Raw genomic sequence first — 22742 nt, forward strand, 5'->3', positions numbered from 1 at the left:
GGTCCAACTAGGATCTCCACCAAAATTCAGACAATGTTAATGCAGAACTGGTATTTTCAGGACATAGAGCTAATCCTAAGGTTGGGTTTGGTCCAGGCTGATGGTACTTGAGCCAAATCAAGCTTACATTTTTCAAATCAGGAGTAGCACGGACATGGACATAGAGAAATAGGTCACTTGTACACGGACACGGCGAAACAGTTTATTTTAATTTTTTTTTGAATGAAGTTTCCATGCTACTTAGCAGGAAATATAACAGCGAGTTCTTAATCTTCAGGAAAAAACAGTAATTTTAACCTAACTTCACAAGGATGATAATTATATGGCCTTCAATTTGGAGTTACAACATTCTGTTACCTCAGTATTACTAAGACTCAGACAGTACCCAAGTTTGAAGATTAAGACTGTAATGTGTACAATGTTATCTATTCAGAATGCTACTTCAAAGACAAGTCTGAAATGCTGGAGATTAAGTCATCAACTGATTCAGCTTTCAAATCTTTCCATGCCCCTGAATCATCAGCCAGTAGCGGCACCGATTTAACAGAACCACCCGAGAGGGCTTTGTTCCACAGGTTAACAAGCTCATCTTCCTCTGATTGAAGTTCCAAATCCCAGACCTTGAAGATATCCTGTTTCGATTGCTCTGGCGTTGAATAACCAATACCAGATCCTGAATCAACAAATTCACCCACGTCCTCTTCCTCGTACTTGTAATTCGGCAGAAAAACATTTCTTAGAGGACTTTTTGTGTTATCTCCCTGTAAATGTTCGGTTAGCGAAATGCTAGTCTCCTCCTTACTCGGAAAATCATAATTTCTTTCTTCCGTCACAATATTGGTTTCGACAGAGACAAAATCGTCATTAGTTCTTTCACGGAACTCAACGATTCTAGTTTCCGTAGATGGAAGCATCTCAACGTCAGTTCCTACAAATAAACTATCATCACTACTGGCAATTACAGCCGTGTTATGTGAATCAGGTTGCAAACCGAGGATTTCTATCAACGCATCTTTCACAGAACTCCAATCATCATCTGAAGTATTTGGATCACTAACAAGACAAGAATCAACCCATGCTAGTTCTTCAGCAGAAAGAACTTCTCCACTGCTCAATTTCAAGGAATCAATAAGAACAGAAGAAAAGGAGCCTTCTACAACTACATCATCCGTAGAAGCCATCTGATTATACCATACAAGGAAACAAAGTCTGCAAGAAAGAAGACAGCAATTTATGATAAACCCTAAAGTAAATATTTAATAAATTGCTTTATTTTTTGTTGGTGACGAGATTTCACTCCCCCAAGTCAATGCCCAGAATCACTGTTAACCCCCGGAATGTGGATTGCCCGCCTGGCAATTCCGGACTACTTTGGCCAGCAGCTCAGTCCAAATTCTACCAACCTCTCCAATTATTAAAAAGGGTGTAGCCGGGGTTTGAACCCGCAACCATTCCACAAAAATCACAATGATTTTCAAGTTTAAATCCTTAAAAACTAATTAATCATAATTTAATCAAACATATAAATAAGTATTGTAAAGATCAAAACTTTATCTAAAACTAAAGCAAAACATTAAACTGAAATCAAAAATCAAAACAAAGCTTCTTGAAGTGTGAAGTAAGCCAAATAGTCCATGAAACTTCAACTATTAAAATTTTACTGAATCATCAATAAAATTACTTGAAATTCAACAAATTGTCAACTTATTTTCATGCACGTGATGATGTGCGGCAATTAAAATTCAACTAAAGAAGATACAGCATAATCTAAGAAAAAAAAACGTACCGAATCAGATTATACCGCCAAAACCCTAATTTTAGCAGATTGAAATTGTTACACAGTGACGGGGATATAGAAGAACAGTGGATCAAAGGAGCGATGCGACGCGTCGTTTGCAGATTTTCCAAGTACTATAAAAAAATTCAGAGATAAACTGTCCAACATTATACGACGTAGTTTGACATAATACATAAAAAGATAATTCCGTTGCCGGGACTTGAACCCGGGTCTTTCGGGTGAGAGCCGAATATCCTGACCAACTAGACTACAACGGATTTCTGGTTCCTCCTTTAATCTAAGGATCCTATCAACTAACTTTCCTTTTTTATTAACAATTAGTTTGCTCAAGAATCGCAGGGAAACAAAAAAGGAAAGTTAGTTGATAGAATTTCTTAGATTAAAGGAGGAACCAGAAATCTCTGAATTTTTTAAACATCTTTTTGTATCAGTCAGTGGAGCTAACTAGAGGTTATTTACATATACATTTTTACAATTTAATCACTTTTTATATAAGTATGTAAATATGTAAACCAACGTATCATAGCTTTATATCAACACACCAATTAAAAAATTTGTGAATAACGTGGCCAACTTAATTTTTAAATCGTTTATCGATTTGGTAATAAATTGTATTGGATGTATCATGTATGCATCAACCTATAAAAATATGCATAGTTTCCGAATTTTATAGTAAAGAAGAATGTTCATTCATTCTAAAAAAAAGAAAGATGTTTATTCAATAAAGATTCATTTTGCTCCATGAACTTGTTATAAAAGATCAATTAAGGTCAATATCATGGTTTGAAAATAAACACAATAAACTTCACATTTTGTCTTGTTTTATCCCACTTATAAGGTACCTGAGAATGATACAAATGGAGTTACACTAACAGAAAACTATATATTGCACAATTTAAAATTGATCTAAAATGTCAAATTTAGAGTGTTTTTTTAAAAATCCATAAGTTAGACTTTAATTGATCTTTTATGCTGAATTCAGAGGAGAAAATGAATCTTTGTCGAATGCTTATTTCTCCAATATTGCAGGAAGGAACTAGCCATTACATCATTAATGGAGCAGTACAGATGAAACTAGTTAAGTGGTAGCTGATTTTACTAAAACAGAAACCTTTCATTTCCATTAATCAAATTTGAAGATACATCAAGATTCTACATCTCAAATTTAACTCAAACTCGCAATGAAATATTACAATCCCCTTCCAAAAATCCAATCCGCCTCTACCCTCTTCGCTTTTGCCAAGATGAGAGACATTCTTTTCCGTAACTTAGAGCATTTCCAATACAATGCTATCTTATATACAAAAAATCACCTCAGTAATCTCAGTATCAACTAAAATCAGCATGCGCCGCAAAATAAGCAAGCACGCCAACAAACGGAGCATTAATATAAGTAGTCGGCTCCGACTTCTTATAATCAGCACGATCATCACCATACGTGTCATCCTCACTCGGTCCGCCGACAATCGCTCCGATGAGCAAATTAGGGTTTGGATTCGAAGAGTTAAAATAAACCGATCCTTCCTTACACGCCATAAACTCAGGATGATCCTTAATCGACGGTAACGAAGAGCCGCGGTGATGAATCCGGCGAGGATAATTATCACTGTATCCAACCATGTATGATAATCCTAACGGATTATCGCCTAAAATGTAGTCGACTTGTCGTTTGGCTTGACGACGGAGGGAATACGGACTGACGTTAATGTTGCCGCAGTTGACGGACTGTGAGGTTCGTTCGAGGTAATTTGCGTAGACGAGTGCGAGGAATGAGATGGTGGTGGCGTGCTGTAAGTTGCTGCCGCCGGGCTTGTAGATGAGGCCGCCGGGAGTGTATTCGATGTGGGAGGAGGTGGATTCCGGGAGAAGCGTGCACATGAAGCTATCTGCTGATGCTTTGTATGATTCCAGTAAGTACATGTTTCCCTCTAAAACTTCCTGTGAAAATCAGTATCAAGATAGTAAAAATTAGTGTCTGAACCTCTCTGAATATGTTATTTTAGTGCCTAAACTTTTTTTCTTTTAATTTAGTATCAACTACTTAAAAGTTTATTAAATGAGTATTTTGAACTAAATTATTTTATCAAGAGACTACTAACAAGTTCCAAAAGTAGATTGTAAATGAGTCGATACAGTTTTTTTTATTGCCACATAAGCAAGTGTATACATACATAGTAATATATTATCATTATTTTTTTACTAATATTATAATAAAATTTCAGTAAAAATACACGATTGTTTGAAAAACGGTCAAAAAATGTTATTAGTTTCATTAAAAAATATAACATTATTTTGGAAAAAATAAATTTTTTAAAATAATTAGATTAAAAAAATTAGACATCATTAATATAATTTATCCAGACAAATATGACAAAAAATAATTTTAATTTTTTTTAAGAACCACATTAAATTTCTAAAAGGTCTTTAAAATTTAAAATGAAATTTCGGTATCATTTTTTCACTTTTAATTGTTTTATTCCGCTCTTTTTTATTGTAATCATCTATTTTTATTCTCTTCTGTTATCTTTAGTTTCTAATTGGACCATTTAAATTACAAGTAAAATAGTGTAAATTTATGCACTAACCTTGGAAACAAGAACATTTAAGCCAGCATGCTTGTTGTCCCAACCAAATTCATTAATATTATCATCATCACCAAGTGTTTTGCCATTGTTTTGTATATAACTAAGATAAGTATCATCATAAGATGCCCTTCTAAGCCAAGCTGCTCCCCATAGCAATTCATCCTATAAAAACCAACCAAAAATGTTAGACCACATTAAAACTTGCTATAATTCTATAACTATTAAGAAAATTAATGAATTGAGCATATAAATATGTGTGATTAATTACTTGATATCCATCAAAATCACAGTAAAATGGACAGACACCATCTCTAATGTTTGAATTGTCACTATAAGCTCCTCTATAATTGTCAGCAAATTGAAAGGCTTTAATGGCATTTCTGAGCAATGTCTCGGCATATCCCGGGTCCGATGATCGAAACGCCATCGACGAAGCTGCCAAAGCCGCTGCGGTCTCACCGGCTACATCTGATGCCGGATTAGGTGCATCCACTGCATAAACTGTCCTAGGAGTGTCCATATCTTCTGGTCTCTCCCAACAACTATGGTCTGCATTTGGATCCCCCACCTATAATAATATCAATGCATCAAATGCCAAATTTATACTTTGGTTTAAAAATGAAAATCAAATTATGCACTTTTTTTTATTAATGGGCTTTGATTGAACTCAAACTCCTGATCTGTATCACTTAAGCTTGCTGGTAGGCAGTACTACTAATTATTGTGAAGGACTACTGACCAATTATTAGTGGTATAGTCATCATTACTTGATTATATATCTAACCAATCTCCTTTAAGTAACCTCCCTATACAAGGGAGACATAAAATTGATTGCGTAGTGAGTCAGCATTAGGGCTGAGCAAAAACCAAACCAGACCGAAAAATCGAACTGAACCGAACTTTGTTGTTTGGTTCGGTTTTTCGGTGAAAACGGTTTGGTTTAGGTAAAGTTCGGAGTTCGGTGTTCGGTTCGGTTTGGATGTTTTGAAAACCGAAAAAACCGAATGAACCGAAGTTTAATATAAAATATATAACTTTTATCAAAATAATATACATATATACTCATATTTATATGTTTTTTGTCTTTATATCCTTATTATTATTGATATATGAATTAATAATTGTTATTTAAACATATATGAAAATATATTAGACTCTAATTATTTAATATTTTAATTAATTTTAATAAAAAAATTAAAAATAGAAAAAGTAATTAAATTCGGTTTTAACCAAACCGAACCGAACCGAAATATTTCGGTTTGGTTCTGTTCTGTTTTTTTACTTCCAAACTAAAAGTTCGGTTCAGTTCGGTTTGGAAAATATCCAAACCAAAAACCAAAAAAACCGAAAATTTTCCCACCGAACCGACCGATGCTCACCCCTAGTCAGCATATAAATAGCGGTGGGTAAAACCAAAGAAAACTAAATAACTGAACGCTTCAGTTTGAAAATAAAATTAATATTGATATTTTGATTGGATTTGATTTTAAAAATATAAAATTCAAATAGTTCTTCATGCGAGCTGAAATCAAGTGAATTGAGTAGTTTGATTTGAAATATTACTTAAAATTCTTATTAAGATTTTTTTTTTTAAATCAGTTTGATTTGATTTGATTGAATACACATTCCTATAAATAAAACCATAAAGTTATAATCTAAAATGAAAACATAAAATAAAGTATTAATATTCACCGCAAAAGAAAAATTATATTATTGTATTTATATATTTTAAAAATATATGTTTTAAAAATATATAAATAAGTTTTTATTATTTTTATGAGTTATTGTATATTAAATTTAAAATAATTTTTTAAAACGAAAAATAACATATTTTTACGCATGTGAAGAGGCAGTGGAGAATATTAGTTGACGGAATTTTATGTAGAAAAGGGGGGGTCCAGTGTTGTCATCAAATGAAGAAAATTAGTTATATTTATGATTCTCTGGTAAGACTCCTATTCATCTTTTTTGCTTCTCTTCTTGTTTAGAGTTGAGAGTCCATTTATTTGTACAATATGTAAATTTGTAAATGTACCATCATATAACTACATATATATAGATAGCTGCTGTAATAAGAACCTCTGCCTCACAATTCTGTTGATCATAATCTATATCTGAATATGATGCTTTGACACGACACACTACTAAACATAGACCAATTTACTACTTGGGTCTGAATTCAACATCCGACACAAACCAATTTAGTTAAAAATATATTTTATAGTTATCCAACTATAAACTTTTAACAAAGCGGTTATTAATCCAACAAATATTTTTTTTAAACAAGAAACTATCCGGGATTTTTTTAATTCCGGGTCTTGCTTACGTGATTGCCAGTCTATTTCTACTACGGCACATGCCAGTAAAAATTGATTTAAAATGAGTGAATAACCTCCCCACATAAACAAGCGGGCAGTCTTTCACTTTCAAAAAATTTTAGTTGGGTTATCAAAATATTGCAAATTAATCGGTGATATTAAAGTAATGATGTTTATCCATATATACCTTAATCTAATGAGTAGAAAGAAGCATATAATATCTGGGTTTACTTCTTAATTCGAATTAAAAAATTAACAATCTTCTAATAGTGTTTAAATATTTTAAAAATTAAGCAGTTAGATTTGAGTTCATTATATTATTAACTTTCAAACACTGCAAATCCAACTAATGAATTTCAAATAATTTAATCACCATTACTCAAAATGGTCAAAACGTGACAATCTATTAATTAATTTTACTAAATGCAAGATCATGAAAATAATAAACACATTAACTCACTAATTTCTTGATTAGTTCAACCACTAAAAGAACAAAAATAAACAAGCAATCAAATTACCTGAACAAAAATCCTGTTTGGCAGCTGAGAAACCGTTTTAAGCAAGTAATCAGTACTCCAACGAACAGCAACCAGAGAATTCCTCAGTTCCTCCGGCGGCATTAACTCACCAAATTCAATCACACTCCACGACAACATTGTAGTCGTAAACGCCATCGGAAATCCAAACTTAACATTATCACCGGCGTCATAATAACCGCCGGTTAACTCCGTATTGTAACTCCACCCGTCGCCCAAACCCGAATTAGCCCGCCAAGTAACCCGTTGATCTTGCGGTAAATAACCGGACCGTTGGCCTTCAAAGAACAGAATGGATTTGGATAATGCTTCTTTATATTCATGGTAGCTTGATTCAATTAACAATGGCGACAGAGAACAGAGAATTATTATCAGAGCAAAAATGGCGGTCATGGTTCGGTTTTGCGGGTTAACTGTTTGGAGAAATGGGTGGTTTTTTTTATGAAATTTGGAGGGAGGCGTCGTCACGAGAGAGAAATGAGAAGCCGACAGTTAATGGGAAGAGTGTCAGTTGGATTTATATTCACGTGTGTTATATAACGGAGACAAAATATATAACGGAGCCGAAAAGGAAATTGAAACGATTGTTTTTTGTTTTGGGTTTTTAATTATTTATTGGGTAACTGTAATTTGTGTTCTACCGTTTGTTAACGGGAAGGTGAAGAAGGTGTAACGGAAAACGGGATTTCTGTGGTAGTGGTGAATGAGGTGGAAAGAAAAATATTAGGGGTTTGTAAAGTTTAAGTAATTACATTCTATTTTAGAGTTTATATATATATATATATATATATATATAACTCGGAAAAGATTTGGCGGTTTTGAAAAATTCGATTTCAAAATCCTAAAAGAGTTCTACTATTGCATATGCCACTTGAAGTAGAACTCGTTGATTCATTGTAAAACTTGTTATTTCACATGTATTTTTGTAATTTTTTCTAGTCTCCGATGAATTTGACAATTTTATTTTTTAGGAATAAGTGACAGAAACCAGCCTCTAATTTATATAATTAATGACATATTAGAGATAGATTGGTGGCGAATACAAAAATGATTATTCTTTTAATAATCAGTAATGATTGCATGACAAGTTAGCGACCGATTAAAGACATAGTATGGCGTTCTAGTTAATAACGCGACACTAAATATATATTGTGAATTAGAAAAACTATTTCTCATTGTGCAACTAATTATGATTCTACTTACTAAATTATTCCTCAATATAGAAATTGATGGTACTGTCGGACCAATTCATTGGAACTACAATTTTTTTGCAACAACTTAAATTTAAGCTAAGACCAAAAATGCCCGCCTACCATATATTCAGCAATGACATAGGCACTAAAAAGAGCAAATACCCATTAGGGTTTGGTCTCTAACAATAAAAAAGAAATTAAAATATGAATAATTAAGGGTATGGTCCTCAACATTCAAATTAATGTAAACCAAACATGACCTAATAGACATATATTAAATTTGGTGTATTAATGTAATTTGATAGACATTGATGGATAATAAATAAATGCAGAAAAGGTAAAAGAAGACAAAGAGAAATAAGGCAGTGTTTGGATTATACTAACAGATTATTCTATTATCTCATTGCTAGTGAACAGAGGCGGGCGATGGTTTTTGCTTCCTTCAAATCAACAACAATATTAAAAGAAAATTGATGTCTTTAATTTCTTGATTAATTTAATATCTATATTAAGACAAAGTAAACTTAATTTTTTATTCACTTATAAAATTATATCTCTGATTTGCTTCTTTTTGAACCATTGAAGTTGTAACCAGCACAAGGTGTTGAAGGTATGTGTGAGCGGTGGAGAATCTAACACAGAGTGATGTCAAGTTATTCGAGCATTTTCAATAAAATTAATTAAAAAATATTAAAATTTTTGGTAAATTAAGAGTATATTTCTAAATTAATTTGTGAAAATGTACAATATAGAATTAATTTTTTTATTAAAAGCCGAGTTTGGATTGCACGACGGAAAACAACTCTTAGAGGGAACAAATCATAATATGCATCATATGTAAAAAAAAAAAAAAATTAGAAGAAGAAAAATCGTAATATGCATTAATTTTGTACAGTATTTATTTAGATAATTTGGCAGTCTGTAAAGTTCGGAAACCGTACCCACAACCCCACAATGTATATGAGAAAGCCTAACTATTATGATATGTCTTACTTGTTTGATTCTTCGATAAAAAAAAAGGAGATAAATTAGGTCTTATTTTTTAATACTACTATTTATGTAAGTGAAGATTCTTAAAACAAACCATGCATCAAATTTAAGCTATTTTTTTTATTTTTTGTACATATAAATTTGTTTATTTTATAAAAAAAAATGACGAGCACTTATTAGAGATAGCTTTTATACGTTTTTTTTCTTTCAATATACCAATGATAAGTTTCTTTAAAATTGTAACGGTTGTAACATAAAACTCTCGTATATAATTATGTTGATAGTTTGTAATTAATCACATAATCATAACACGAAGTCATAATTCAAGAGAAAGATCAAATTTTATCAATAATTAGAGGTTTAATTATTGAAAAGTACTCAACATGTTTGACTTTTTTTTCATTTTTAGTTCAAACTTTCAAAATCATTAATTTTAGCCAACTTTTCAATTTTTATTTCGATTATAACAATTTGCTAAAATTAGAATAAAAAAGTATTCAAAGATGTTCTTCATATTGTTTCAATTTTCTTGTTTACTATTACATTTTAAATATGAAGGGCATATTTGAATCCTACTCCAATTTAAATTGATCACTATAATTGAAACTGAAAATTAATAAATTAGTTAAAATTAACTATTTTAAACGTTTGGATCATAATGAAAAAAATAAAAAATGTGAAATGTTTTCAAAAATTAAGCCATAATTAGATTAACATCATGTCCTCATTAAAAGGGGTCCACAACTAAAAAATTACAATTGACATATATAAATCAATAAGGATTGATTTATTAATTCAAATTTAGTGTAATTGCATTTATGATGAGGATTAACACTCAAACTTTCCTCCTAAAAAGAAAAGGAAAAAGAAAAAAGTGCATGACATATCAAGATTGACATTCTCTCAAGTTCATATCAGAATTGAGATTCTCGCAAGTTCAAATGAACTTGATGGGATTATGTTTACGATCTATACTATTTATTATAAAATGAACGGTGTAGATAAAAAAAGTATAACTTCAAATCAAATTAATTTACACCGTCCATTTTATAATGAATGGTGTAAATTGTGAACATGATTCCCTTAAATTCAAAATAAATTTAAAAAAATTCCAATCTGACATATCAAACCGCAGGAGAAGTAAAGTTGGAGGGTGTCTTACAAGTATTATTGCTTTAAAACGGTATTGGTTATTAGTTAGGCTTACAAAACTTTAGGGTGAAGGTAGATAGGAAATGAATGGATAAATTTAATTGGAATCTTTATCAAACTTTCCTAAAGTTTCTCTTGGGACATGTGACTTTGCCATTGTCACAAGGAAGAAATCCATTTTATTAATAGTACCTTATCTCCAATATTTTATTGTGAAGTTTTCAATTGATAATCCTCCAAAACTAATGGTCATGAATGGAGTGACCATATATATAATAATTAATGTGAATCAATATATATATCCCTACCCTAATAAATATAAAAAGAACCGGAATTTAGAGTGAAATATACTCCTTTGTTCCAATCTATTTGAGAATAATTTTTTTTGAGTGTCCTATTTTAGTTGATATTTTTCATTTATAAAATATGATTACATGAAATGTTTTCTTTTATCATCTTTAATAATATATTTAGAACGATACATCTTCAGAAAATATAACACATATTATATTTAATATAATATGAGGATATTACAAATTACATTTATAACTTTTTTTAAACAATATGCAAATAAAATCTTTACAATTAGACCGGAACAAATGAAATATAGATAGTTTTAAGTTTTACTGCCTTTATATGGCTTGAGCGCTTGTGGGAGGATTTATTGGCATAAGGGTGTAGTCTAATATATTTACATACTAACAAACTTTAACCTTGTTAATATGTATTACTGCTTATTACAAATAACAATATGCAAATAAAATCTTTACTTTTCTTTCTTAAATAAAGCATATATTTTGGTTCGTTGAATTGATGATGAACTGCATTTCATTTATTCATAATAAAAAGAGAAAAAAAAATATTTATCAAAAATAGAAAAGAGAAAAACAAATTTCTTTATTATAGGATCACGTTATAGCTACATCGATTTTGAGAACTTCGAGAATATATATGCCTTATGACAAACTGCTCAATCCTAAGTTGCAACTGTAAATCTGCAGACGTAAGATATGCTTTTAATTTCATTCTCTTTAAAGCAATAGGTATGACGGTGTAAAATACTAAAATATAGACCTCAAATAAAAGCTTTGTGACTTATAATTATGCTTATAATAACACCATTAGCATCTTACTTAACAAACTAATTTATTCCAAATACAAATCCTATAGCACTAACCTATCTTATTAGATCCCCACTTAATAAAAAATGCACCAATAACTGCTAAGTTTCAACATTCAATCAATCTAAAAACTAATTAAACAGCCTGAGTTTGAATTCAATCGATCACTTATCAGTAGTACCTCCGAGGGGGATATCGATCCATCATCCTTCCGGAAGGACACTCAAATGCACGATGTCCTCGTCCGCCACAGTTGTGACAGATCATTAATGGACCCATGCATTCCCTGCTCATGTGTCCATACTGGTGACAGTTTCTGCATACAATGTCGTGATAACCGCTGTTACTACGACGATCTCCGGGTGTATTCCCTTTCGGACATTGTCTAGCCACATGCCCTGCTATGTTACAAATGTTGCAGATCGGATCATTCTGACACTCACGTGCCAGGTGTCCCGTCTTCCTGCAGTTGTTACATGCTTTGTCATTTGTACAATCCGCTGCAATATGACCCTGCTTATAGCAGTTATTACACAGCCTTAAGTCCCCAGGTGGCAGTTGCGGAGCAGAACACTCCTTAGCACGATGTCCGGCCTTGCCACAGGTGTGGCAGATGCCCTCATTTGGACAATGGCTAGCCATGTGCCCGGGTTCTCGACAATTCCAACACAATGATTTGGTAGTGCACTCTGAAGCAATATGCCTGCCATATAATGTTGGATTTAGTCAGCTTCAACATGAAACATGACCCCTTAATATAGGCTCGCAAGAAAAAAAAATTAGGAACAAACAAGCAAGCTACGTAATTCAAATTGTTATGCAACTTTTGTTCTGTGAATAAACAAAGATGTGGAATATGCAAACAAGGTGCATAAGGTAAACATATATGTTTGAAATCACTTGAAAAACAGGCCGAGATTACATACCCAGGAAGGCCGCAATTATGACATATTGCCACATTTGGACACTCTCTAGCAAAATGTCCAGGTCGTTTGCAATTCTTGCACAGATTGCTCTGGTTGCTAAGAAGAAGAGGAAGAAAGCAAACTCAATAAGCATAAATCAATAAAACTATGACCCAAAAGCAAGCAAGAACTATAGAACCTCATCCCCATTCATAAACAGGTATACAAGGCTTTTATTCATATGACCAAGACAACACATTACTCTGTTTCTTTTAGAATCAATGCTCAAGAAAAATTACATAACCCCATAATGGCGTTCGTAGACTTAGGTGGCGTTTGATAAAACTGAAAATTAAGTGCTGAAAATTAAGTGCTGAATTATAAGTGCTGATTTGTTTAAGTGCTGAATTAAATAAGTCTGTTTGATAACTGCAAGTCTGCAATTACTGACTATTATTGAAATGATTATATTTACATATTAAATATTTAAATATTAACTATTTTAAAATAAATTATTAAATATAAATTTAAATTATTTAAATTTTTAAAATACAGATAAATAATATATAAATATTATAAATAAAAATCATAAATTTTAATTGCATATGTTGATAATTAGTTCTTAAAGATTATAATGATGCTCCCTTTTAACTTGAAAAATAGCCCTTAAAATAAAATATTAGTTTTTAAAACTCTGAAAAACCGCTTAAATCTAATAATCAATGTTGTATGTTATAAACAGAAGTCTAAATAATATTAAAAACGGAAATATTAAATAAATGGCATATAGACTATAAGAAAAAAGTGAAGATAGAAAATAAAATAGTTATAATGAAAAATATAGTATTTTAAGTGTTGTTCTAAGTATAATACACTCATTGTGATATTAAAAAAAATAAAAAAAATAATATATGTGAGATAAAATATTTTTTTTAGTGAGTAATAATTGAAAATAATACGTATATAAAGTTTATTCAATGATAAAACTAATATTTAATAACTTAATATTTTCAGTAAAAAAAATAAGTCAAAATTTTTGACTTATTATTTTAAGTGGTTTTTGGCTTAACTGAATAAGTTAAGTTGAACTTTTTTAAGTTATCAAACCAACTTAAAACAATTAAGTGCTTAATATATTAATTTAAGTAATAAGTTGGGTTATCAAACACCCCCATAAAACTAGTAGTCATGCAAGAGCTACCAAAGACCAAGCTGAAATGGTTTTATGTTCATCCAGAATTTTGATTTAGCATATAGCCATCTGAATTAACATTTTTAGAGGGGAAACAATCTTCACTCAAAGCCTTTGTTTTTACTCATTATGAACTAGGAATAAGAAAATTATCAAACACATTGAGTTTCACTAGATAAAAATCCTGACAATTTTCTTTACCTCTGTATGCCACTTGTAAAATTCAGAGAAAAGTGAAAAAGAAAAAAAGGAAATATAGTAATGGCCGAAAATAAAAGAAACCTGAAACTACGGTGTGACTCTCGTCTGTAAGGTGCACCACGGTAGGAAAAACGATCTGAGCGAGTCTTGCGATCCATTGGGCTCCTGCTCCTGCTTCTGCTGTGGCTCAAGCTCCTGCTGTCTGAACTCATAATCAAAGTTACACCTATTAGCAACTACTGCTACTGAACAGCCAAAAACACCACACTGCCACAACCAACACCACAACAGCTGCTGCCTCCTGCCTGTCCACATCACAGCCACACACTCATCATCATCCATTAACAAAACCAAACTCATCACCGTCCCCTCCAAAATAAAAACAACCACATCCCAATAGTAAACTACATTAATTTCAGCAAGCAGTCCATCCAAAATCATTTACATCAGTATATGAACTCAACACCAAGAACTTCCTTACCAAGTCCCCAACCACATCCTTAAACTGAAAATCAACCATCTCTAAACAATCATTTTTCCACTACAACATGCTTGAAGAATTTTAATTACTCACCACTAACTCCGTCTCCTCAACCGACAGTTGAAATCAGGTCTGCATTAAAGAAAGGACACAAAAGGAAGAAAATTGGGCTCATTTAAACTTAAGGAGATATTACAGCAAGCCATTTATTTTATTCCTAGAAAATTAAATCAAATGACAAAATATCTCTTGAGTTTCTCCTACAGTTCTTCACAAAGATATGATAGAGCTGCCAACAGAAGCCAGGACTCCAAAAACTAAAGGGTTACAAGAAGTTATAGGGCACAAAAACAAAAATAAGAAGTTAGCTATGGGATTTTCAAACCCTATAAAAAGAAGCAATCAAGTTTGTATATAAAATTCTTCAAATTAAACACAATGCAACCCATCTGCAAAATGTATAACTGCAATTAAGAGAATGTGTGTTTATTGCACTCTCGTTTCTCAATTAAGATAATTAAATAATAATGTGTGTTTATTGCACTCTCGTTTCTCAATTTGAGAATATGTTCTTCTGCCTCTCCCCTCTTACTTGTATTTCTGAATAAATAAGAACCTTATTCAACCATTAGTATTTACTCTAGCTCTCTATGCCCTGATGTAAAGAACATATAAGCATATAGTAAGATTCAAAATATCACAAGCTTCTTTGAATAGCACAGACAAGACAATAAATATATTCAGTACCTCAAAATTGGCAGGTTAGTAGCACTGGCACATTATGAAATATTTTTCTTAATTCTTGTGTTTGTCCAAAAGGCCTATCATTTTGGGACGGAGAAAGTAATAAGTTACGCTAGCAAACATTTCACAATTGCAAAGAGAGCACGGCAAGTCCTATAACTCTGTCATTTCTGGCACAATACTTACATCTGTTTCTAAAATGATTTCGTTCCTTTTTATTTCTGTTTCAAGCTGCAAGAATTGCACTAGGTCGACTATAGCCTTTGTAAACAAGAAAATTAACTCAATAAATGGATTTCAATTAAACTAAATTCTTGCAATTTAGAGTTTCCAAACACTAAAATAATGATTAAGCAATCAAATTTGATCCAAAAATTAATAATAAAGCCAATTTCCAAACACTGAAGCAGCCTTATATAAGCTCAAGCATCACATATTACAAGCTACAATAATCTAAGCTTCTATATCGCAAAATTATCAAAATTCCGGAATAAATCTAATCAAAGTATTACAGAAACACAAATTATCAGAGCTAGCAAAGCTAAAAACCCTAATTACCTCCAGATGCGCCAAATTGAAACAAGCAGGGTAAGTAAAGGGACAAACCTAGTGTTATGCAGACAGTTCCGAGGCGAAAATCTGATAAGCCAAAAAAAACACAATCTAGTGCAACAATGGCGGGAGATTGAGAGCGTAGTAGCCAGCGAGCGGCTGGGGCATTCGTTTAGTTTTCGAATGGAGTCGGTCCTCTTGGAAAGGCGCGGCTTACGGGGATTTTCTGTTGTTTTCTCTCGCGGCCCATTATCCAAACACTATTGAGAAAATTAGCTCAGTTACTTGGTTGGGACAACTTAATTAGATTTATACGGTGAGTAAGTTTTCTTTTGATATTTACAGTTGCCATCTTTTTTTTTGAATTAACAATTTATGTTCTACACAAATACACTTTATAAATTAAAGAAATACAATACCGTTATTTTGGTAACACCCACAATCTTTATGCACTTTCCTTTTCCTCATATATTTTCCCTAGATTCTTGCCTTCAATCTGTGACTCCTATCATTAACAAAATATTCCCCATTTTGTTTAGAAATTAGGTTGAATATCTTCTGAAAATGACGAAAACAAGGGCTGCCAAAAAACCCACCTCCAACCGAGAAATCTCTTCATCTCTCTCAGCCCGCCTCCGACGCAAGCCCTCCGCCATCGCGACCGCCATCGAGTTCGTTTTTGCTGCAGCCCTCAGCTAACTATTTGTCTCAAGCCCGCCGCTGCCAAGCTGCCGTCGTACGTCCAAAAATTGCAGATATGAAGTCATGGAGGAGACGACAGAAACGTCAAGAAATCCGTTGATGTCAAGGTAATTGTTCTAAAAAATCCTTATATGTTATTTCTTTTAGAGTTCAGAATCCGGCATCGTCTTTAATTAAAATTCCTTTGATCATATAATAAACAACAACCTTCAATGTTGTCATTCCTGCATTTTTAAAAAATAATTACTGTCAGTATCCATGTTAGTTAACCATTAGGTAACTATTAGTACACTATTAGTTAACTCATAACAGAAACTTTAATTCTGCAAGCATTTTTAAAGTTTTTGAATCGTCTTTGTTATTTTTTATATTGCAGTTTTTTTCTGCAAACTGATGAAAAAAACGATGAACGAAGGCGGTTTGAGTTGAACGAAGAAAGCAGTCGTTGGATTGGGACGAAGATAGGCGAATGATGAACGAAAGCGAACGATAAACGAAGGCGCGGTGTCTGGCAGCTGTTGTCTTTTTTTATTATAATTGGAATATTGGCAATGATGTACAAATAATTAAGGTTAACTATATGTTTTTTAATGGTTAATTAATAGTTAACTGACTTTGTATGAATTTTTATATAAAATATGAATATATATTGATAATTACTTTTTTTAATTACAATTAACTAATATGTGACTAATAGTTAACTAATTGTGCCTATTTAATGAGTAATAGCATACTATTAGTTAACTGCATGTTAATTTCATATTAACTTTATTTTTTCAACCTAATGTTAAGTTATTAAGAACAAATTGATATTTTTAATGATTCATAGTATACTATTAGTTAACTGAAAAGTAAAATCAATGTCTACATAAAGATCTTCCTTCCATACTCCGTCATATCAGAACTTTCAATGTTGTCATTCTTGCATTTATAAAATAAAAAAATTTGTTAATTTTCATATTAGTTAACCATTAGGTAACTATTAGTAAAATTTTATTATTTAAAAAAAATCAAATCGTTTTTTTGTTGAAAAAATAATTACAGCTAGTTTTAAAAAAATTGTTATTTGTTTTTTAAGAATCATGTATTTGCCATTATATATAGGAATTACATTTGAATTTCTTGTTTTGCTGGATTTTTTTTATTTCTCAAATGCTTGTTGTTTTCATTTTTTAATCATTTTATTTTTTTAGTTTCCCTTTTGCCGTTTATGGCATATAATTCAAATTATCAGTTGCTATAATTAAGGATTATTAAAGATTGTTGAATATTAATTGCTATATATTTATGCTTTGAGATTTTGTAGGAGATTTTGATTTTTGTAACCACTTCCTTCCTTTTTTATAGTTGACAGTAATCCTCAAATATCATAAAGTTATTTGTGCAATTTAGAAACTTAAAAAGTATGTTATCAACTTTTTTTTGGTCAACAGTAAAAATCTAATTAAGTATAACAATGTAGGGTACTTATTTAAAGAAGCCAACACTATTCATGGGCTAGCACATAAAGCCCGCCACGCTTAATAGTTCAACCCGACCCTTAAACTTATACAACTGGTGCAAATAAGCTCTTATATTATATCAACCTAATCAGTATATTTCAACAATAATATTTATGATTGAGATTCCCTCAAACTCATTTAAATTTAAGGGGGTCATGTTCACGATCTACGCTGTTCATTATAGAATGAACGATGTAGATTAATTTGATTGAAATGTACCTTTTTTATCTACACTGTTCATTTTATAATGAATGGTGTAGATCGTGAATATGATCCCCGCAAGTTAAACTTGAGAAAATCCCAATTCTAAAATTTATTACTTGTTAAATTTGAAATAATTTTAATTTTTAATTAAGTATATAAAAATAGAGACACACTTTTGAATAAAAGGTGCATATATGTCTTTAAATTTTCATGAAAAAATATTTATATCTTTAAATTTTATTTCAGTATAATACGGATCCTAAATTTATGAAATCACTGCTAATCAGCCCTTCAAACTAATACCTAAAGTAAAGGCTTATTTGCACCAATTTAATAAATTTAAGGGCCAAAATGAATCAAATTATAGTTTAAAGGTATAAATATTCTTCATCAAAAATTAAAAGGCTTATTTTTACCTTCTACTTATAGAAAATTACAGAAACTTCATCTCTTTTATTCAAATTTTTTATTACAAAAATAGCAGATTTAATTACATTTTTGTTTCTTGCCATTTCTTTGATTTTTCTCATTTTTTCTTCTTGAAAACAAAAAGGACGAACAAATCCGCTTCTTCCTTTTGTTAATAGCAATCGCTTCGAATTATTTCGTGATTAATTCAATTAGTAAAATCCAAAATTATAAATAAATATGGCTGTAAGTAAACGCGCGATACAATTAGGATCCAATTCCGCAATTTATTTGACCAAATTCCGATCCATTTGCTCCTCTTCGTCTTCTTCTCCTTCAAGTTCGAATACTCTCACCAGTAGATTCGATTATCCTCTCGTTAAAACTAACGGAAAACGCGCATTTCTTGTCGATACTTTAGCTCTGGTAATTCCATTTTTTTCTTGTTTTTACTGCTTTATTTGTTGTGTTTATGTATCTGTACAGATATTTTGTAACATTTTTTGTGTGCGTGTGTGAGTAGGTGAGGAGCTTGGAAGCGCAAGGCGTACCGTCGAAGCAGGCGGAGGCGATTACATCGGCGATAACTGAGGTGTTAAATGATAGCTTGGAGAATGTAGCTCAGTCCTTTGTTTCCAAGTCTGAAATGCAGAAGGTAATTATTTTCTAGGTTTTGCTTCCTTTTTTTTTACGTCTTTTGCTTACGTGTAGTTTTTTATTTTTTTATTGTGAAATTAGTTGATATAATTTTGATTGATGGTGATAGTAATGATGTTTTTTGTAGAATCTTATGATTCAAGATTCGAATCTGTCGAAGTTTAAGTCCGAGTTACAGAGTTCTCAGGTAATTTTTTTGATTTTTGATTTTCGATTTGAAATTACTGTTTTATTCAGCTGTTAGTAGAGTATTAGAATTTTATTTTTAAGGTTATTATGTGTTTAAGTATTATAAAAAAAATGTTGCCAGTGAGCATTATGCTGATCTTATTACTTAAATAAAATTGTTAAAAATATAGGTATTCTTTGGAAATTGCTGTTTGAGAAAATCGAGTATTGACTGATAATTCTTGAAGGTTCTTATTGGAAATGCTTTGCAACTTAGTTCTAGATACCTTTAACTAGGCATTGTCGTGTAGAGGAGTTTGGATTCTAGTACTGTAGCTTATCTTAGTCTGCAATTGGGAGCATTATGTATTATCTTTGGAGTTTTAAGTTGACTTTAAATGGATTAGACTGTTTTGAGGAAAGAAAGAAAATTATTATCTGGAAACTTGTCAAATCCTCGAGGAAGTAGACAGTAATGAACACCATTACTTACTTAGTGATGTCTTGTTATGCATCTTTCCTTCCTACCTATATCATAGTTGTTAAAGCGCTGGGCGCACCTAAAGCGCAAAGGGCCTCAAATAGCCCGAGGTGCTAGGCGCAAAAAAAGCGCACGTCCGAGTGAATCTAGGCGCATATACGTAAAAAAGTTAAATACCTATTATAGATATATAAAAGTTTGCTCAGATGACATGATTCTTTGTCCATGACCTTGATTCTTATTTTAATGTGATAAGAAATAAGATCATCGATCAAGATAGAGGAGTCTTGAGCATAATAGTTTTTAAGTGCAATATTTTTATATTTGTAAGGCTTCTGTTTTCATTAATTGTTTTATTTATATTTGATTTTTTAAAAGCTCAAAGTCCAAAGCCCAAAACTTTAACAAATACAAAAAAATAGGGTTTCCAACAATGTCTCTTGCCTGGAAAAAGCGCACTTCATGCCTTAAGTGCACCCGAAGCGCACCCAGGCGCACCACCCTCGCCTAGCGCTTTTCTAGCGCCTAGGCACGCCTGAGGCGCGCTTTTGATAACTATGACCTATATATAGAAAAATGGAAAGATGAATGGTCTGTTAGGCTGCCTTATTAGGAATAGGAAAGGAATACTGTTTGTCATGCTGTAGTTTACATATCCTTTTTATAAGATTGCTATGTATTAGTACTAGTGTATTGAGTATTTTACAATGTGCCTCTGTATGACAAACAACCAATCTTTATGTGTATCTGGTATAATAGTGGGGTGTTCATACTTCATTCATCAATTGTTTGTTACTGTTAGAACTCTGGTTTGATGGTGGGCATTCCAGCAGTTCATTAAACATGCTGATATCTGCAAGAGAGAAGGGATTTTTACACAATTTTTTGAGCATTGATAGTGGTTTTGATTCAACCATTCTGCATTACCTGAAAGAGATAACTCATAGTTTAACTTTAAGTTAAAAAGCTTTCGATAAGGCATCGGAGTCTTATTTATTACTTGGGGCCTGCTAGCATCATGAGGTGCTTATGTAAGATTTAGACTAGCAATATAAGATTTTATGTTGCCATTTTACATTAAAAAAAAAAGTATTTACTTTGCTTTTTGCCTATCTGGTCATTTCATTTTGTCCAGCTCTTTTATAATTTGACATGCATGGAATTTATTATTCCATTCCTAATGTCCTGTGCTCATAAACTAAAAGTCCTATTTTTGGTTCATTTTACCAGTTAGCAATCCATGCATTTTCTTGTTCTGTTACTAATTTGGGATGTGAATTGTGACAACTACATGAAAGGGCTTTATTTTGTGCTGAGCAGGCTCCAAAATCATTCACGCATTATCAATGTGCATATCTTTTTAAGCTTCTCAAAATAAGATAATGTACAAGAACATGTATACATTTTATTTTCTTTCATATCCATGTAAAGGGAAATTTTACTTCTAAAATTAACATTCTTTTTCTGTTTTGTGAAATAAGTAGAGTAATTTTGTCTCTGATGTAGACATTATGAAAAATCCTGATTCTGAAATCTGAAGTAATAGTCGGTCTTAGAGGAAGTATCTTTAGTTCATGTGTAAAGTCTTTCTGAAGAATCCTTTACTAATGCAGGAGCATCATATTTCTGTGCTGCAACGTGAGCTTGAAAAACTGAGGAGTGACTTGGACAAAATGCGCAGCGATATGAGGTGTGTGTTAGCATGTGATTTTCAACATCTACTTGACTGATTGATGCTTGCAGCTGAAAAAAAATGGCTTTCTGAAACAGGTACGAAATTGACAAGGTCACAGCTGGGCAACGTCTGGATTTGAATCTTGAAAGAGGGTAAGGATATATATAATAGTAGCGTGCTAATTCGAACATTCTACCTACTGTGGTGTCGGCATCCATTATATAACTATCAGCACAAGTAGTCAAGTAGACTATCCCGGTCTCTGAAATAACATCTGTTTTATTTTCTTGTCTGTATGGATGGGACTTATTTCCGATCAGTTTACAAATGTTTGTTTTTCTTTCAGTTGAAAAATTGTTATTAGATCAATACAAAACAGACATTTTGTTGTATTCATGCTACTTATTAGACACCATTTTACAAAGGATTTATGATCATAAGCATATTCCTCACCAGTACTTCAGTGGGGCACTTGGATAGTTTTGCTTGCATACTTTTCTGTTTGTACCACTGCTTCATCTATTTGCCAATCTGCAGGCGCATACGTGATGAGCTAACTAATCAGAATGCAGAAACCAACAATCTTACAAACAAGCTAGACCGGGTTAGTTCAACTATTTAGTAACAGGCTGTTTTAAGTTCTTTGAAGTAATAATAAAGAATGCAATTTAATTTAATTTTTTATTTTTTAAATCCACAGGAAATTCATGCTTTAAGAGCCCAGCTGGAAGCTGCTAAGTATGAAGTGATTAAATACTGCATAGGTACCCTCGTCTCTATATCTGCAGTTGGCCTTGCTGTTCTCCGTATTTTGTTGTAGTTCATTTTCTTGGCTATTTTTGGCAAAATTTCATTCTTTTTTATGGCAATTGTTGCCAGACAATATTAAAGTTGGTTGATAGTCATTTCTTGTAAAAAGAGGCGATGTCCTCGTGATTAGACTTAGGTCCGTAGTCAGCGTAACAGAGTTGTGCAACTCCGTTCACATTGTTAGGCTTTTGTGTTGTTATTGAGAAGCAAAGCTAAAATGTGATTACTAGAGGTGCTTTTATTGGCATGTAGTACTGATTTTGAAATTGTGGTTTAAGAAAAAAATTACTTTTTGAATTAATTATTGAGTAAATTACTCTGAGACCTTGACATTTATTATAATCTATTCTTGCATCCCTATTGTTTC

At 31.9% G+C, this 22742-nt stretch overlaps 4 protein-coding genes, 1 long non-coding RNA gene and 1 other non-coding gene across 9 annotated transcripts; 2 read left to right on the forward strand and 4 right to left on the reverse strand.

Moving 5' to 3' along the window:
- Window positions 1-290: 290 nt before the first annotated feature.
- Window positions 291-2051, reverse strand: LOC126679936 (uncharacterized). Its single transcript, XM_050374959.2, has 2 exons — window positions 1787-2051; window positions 291-1209 (listed from the first exon to the last, which is right to left on the reverse strand). Exon 2 carries the CDS (start codon window positions 1179-1181, stop codon window positions 438-440), a length of 744 nt encoding a protein of 247 aa, XP_050230916.1. The 5' UTR covers window positions 1182-1209; window positions 1787-2051; the 3' UTR covers window positions 291-437.
- Window positions 1983-2055, reverse strand: TRNAE-CUC (transfer RNA glutamic acid (anticodon CUC)). The gene has a single exon. It is a non-coding gene; the product is annotated as a tRNA-Glu (tRNA).
- Window positions 2056-2891: 836 nt separating this feature from the next.
- Window positions 2892-7736, reverse strand: LOC126679934 (endoglucanase 24-like). Its single transcript, XM_050374956.2, has 4 exons — window positions 7220-7736; window positions 4652-4951; window positions 4384-4545; window positions 2892-3736 (listed from the first exon to the last, which is right to left on the reverse strand). Exons 1-4 carry the CDS (start codon window positions 7628-7630, stop codon window positions 3128-3130), a joined length of 1482 nt encoding a protein of 493 aa, XP_050230913.1. The 5' UTR covers window positions 7631-7736; the 3' UTR covers window positions 2892-3127.
- A 3905-nt stretch (window positions 7737-11641) lies between these two features.
- Window positions 11642-15986, reverse strand: LOC126682729 (zinc finger protein GIS2-like). Of its 4 annotated transcripts, XM_050378477.2 has the most exons (6): window positions 15823-15986; window positions 15220-15293; window positions 14566-14604; window positions 14073-14296; window positions 12620-12715; window positions 11642-12396 (listed from the first exon to the last, which is right to left on the reverse strand). In XM_050378477.2, the coding sequence occupies exons 4-6, from the start codon at window positions 14201-14203 to the stop codon at window positions 11865-11867; spliced, it is 759 nt and encodes a 252-aa protein (XP_050234434.1). In that variant the 5' UTR covers window positions 14204-14296; window positions 14566-14604; window positions 15220-15293; window positions 15823-15986; the 3' UTR covers window positions 11642-11864. The 4 variants fall into 4 exon arrangements, with proteins under 4 accessions (XP_050234434.1, XP_050234432.1, XP_050234435.1 ...); XM_050378475.2 differs by lacking the exon at window positions 15220-15293; XM_050378478.2 differs by lacking the exon at window positions 14566-14604.
- Window positions 15987-16033: 47 nt separating this feature from the next.
- On the forward strand, window positions 16034-16977 carry LOC126682730 (uncharacterized). The gene is made up of 3 exons (XR_007641502.2): window positions 16034-16084; window positions 16308-16577; window positions 16847-16977. It is a non-coding gene; the product is annotated as an uncharacterized LOC126682730 (long non-coding RNA).
- A 1679-nt stretch (window positions 16978-18656) lies between these two features.
- Window positions 18657-22676, forward strand: LOC126679727 (protein FMP32, mitochondrial-like). Its single transcript, XM_050374694.2, has 7 exons — window positions 18657-19010; window positions 19108-19239; window positions 19369-19428; window positions 21504-21580; window positions 21661-21717; window positions 22103-22169; window positions 22266-22676. Exons 1-7 carry the CDS (start codon window positions 18825-18827, stop codon window positions 22383-22385), a joined length of 699 nt encoding a protein of 232 aa, XP_050230651.1. The 5' UTR covers window positions 18657-18824; the 3' UTR covers window positions 22386-22676.
- The last annotated feature ends 66 nt before the right edge of the window (window positions 22677-22742 follow it).

This window comes from Mercurialis annua, linkage group LG5, assembly GCF_937616625.2.
Source record: "Mercurialis annua linkage group LG5, ddMerAnnu1.2, whole genome shotgun sequence".
NCBI lineage: Eukaryota > Viridiplantae > Streptophyta > Magnoliopsida > Malpighiales > Euphorbiaceae > Mercurialis > Mercurialis annua.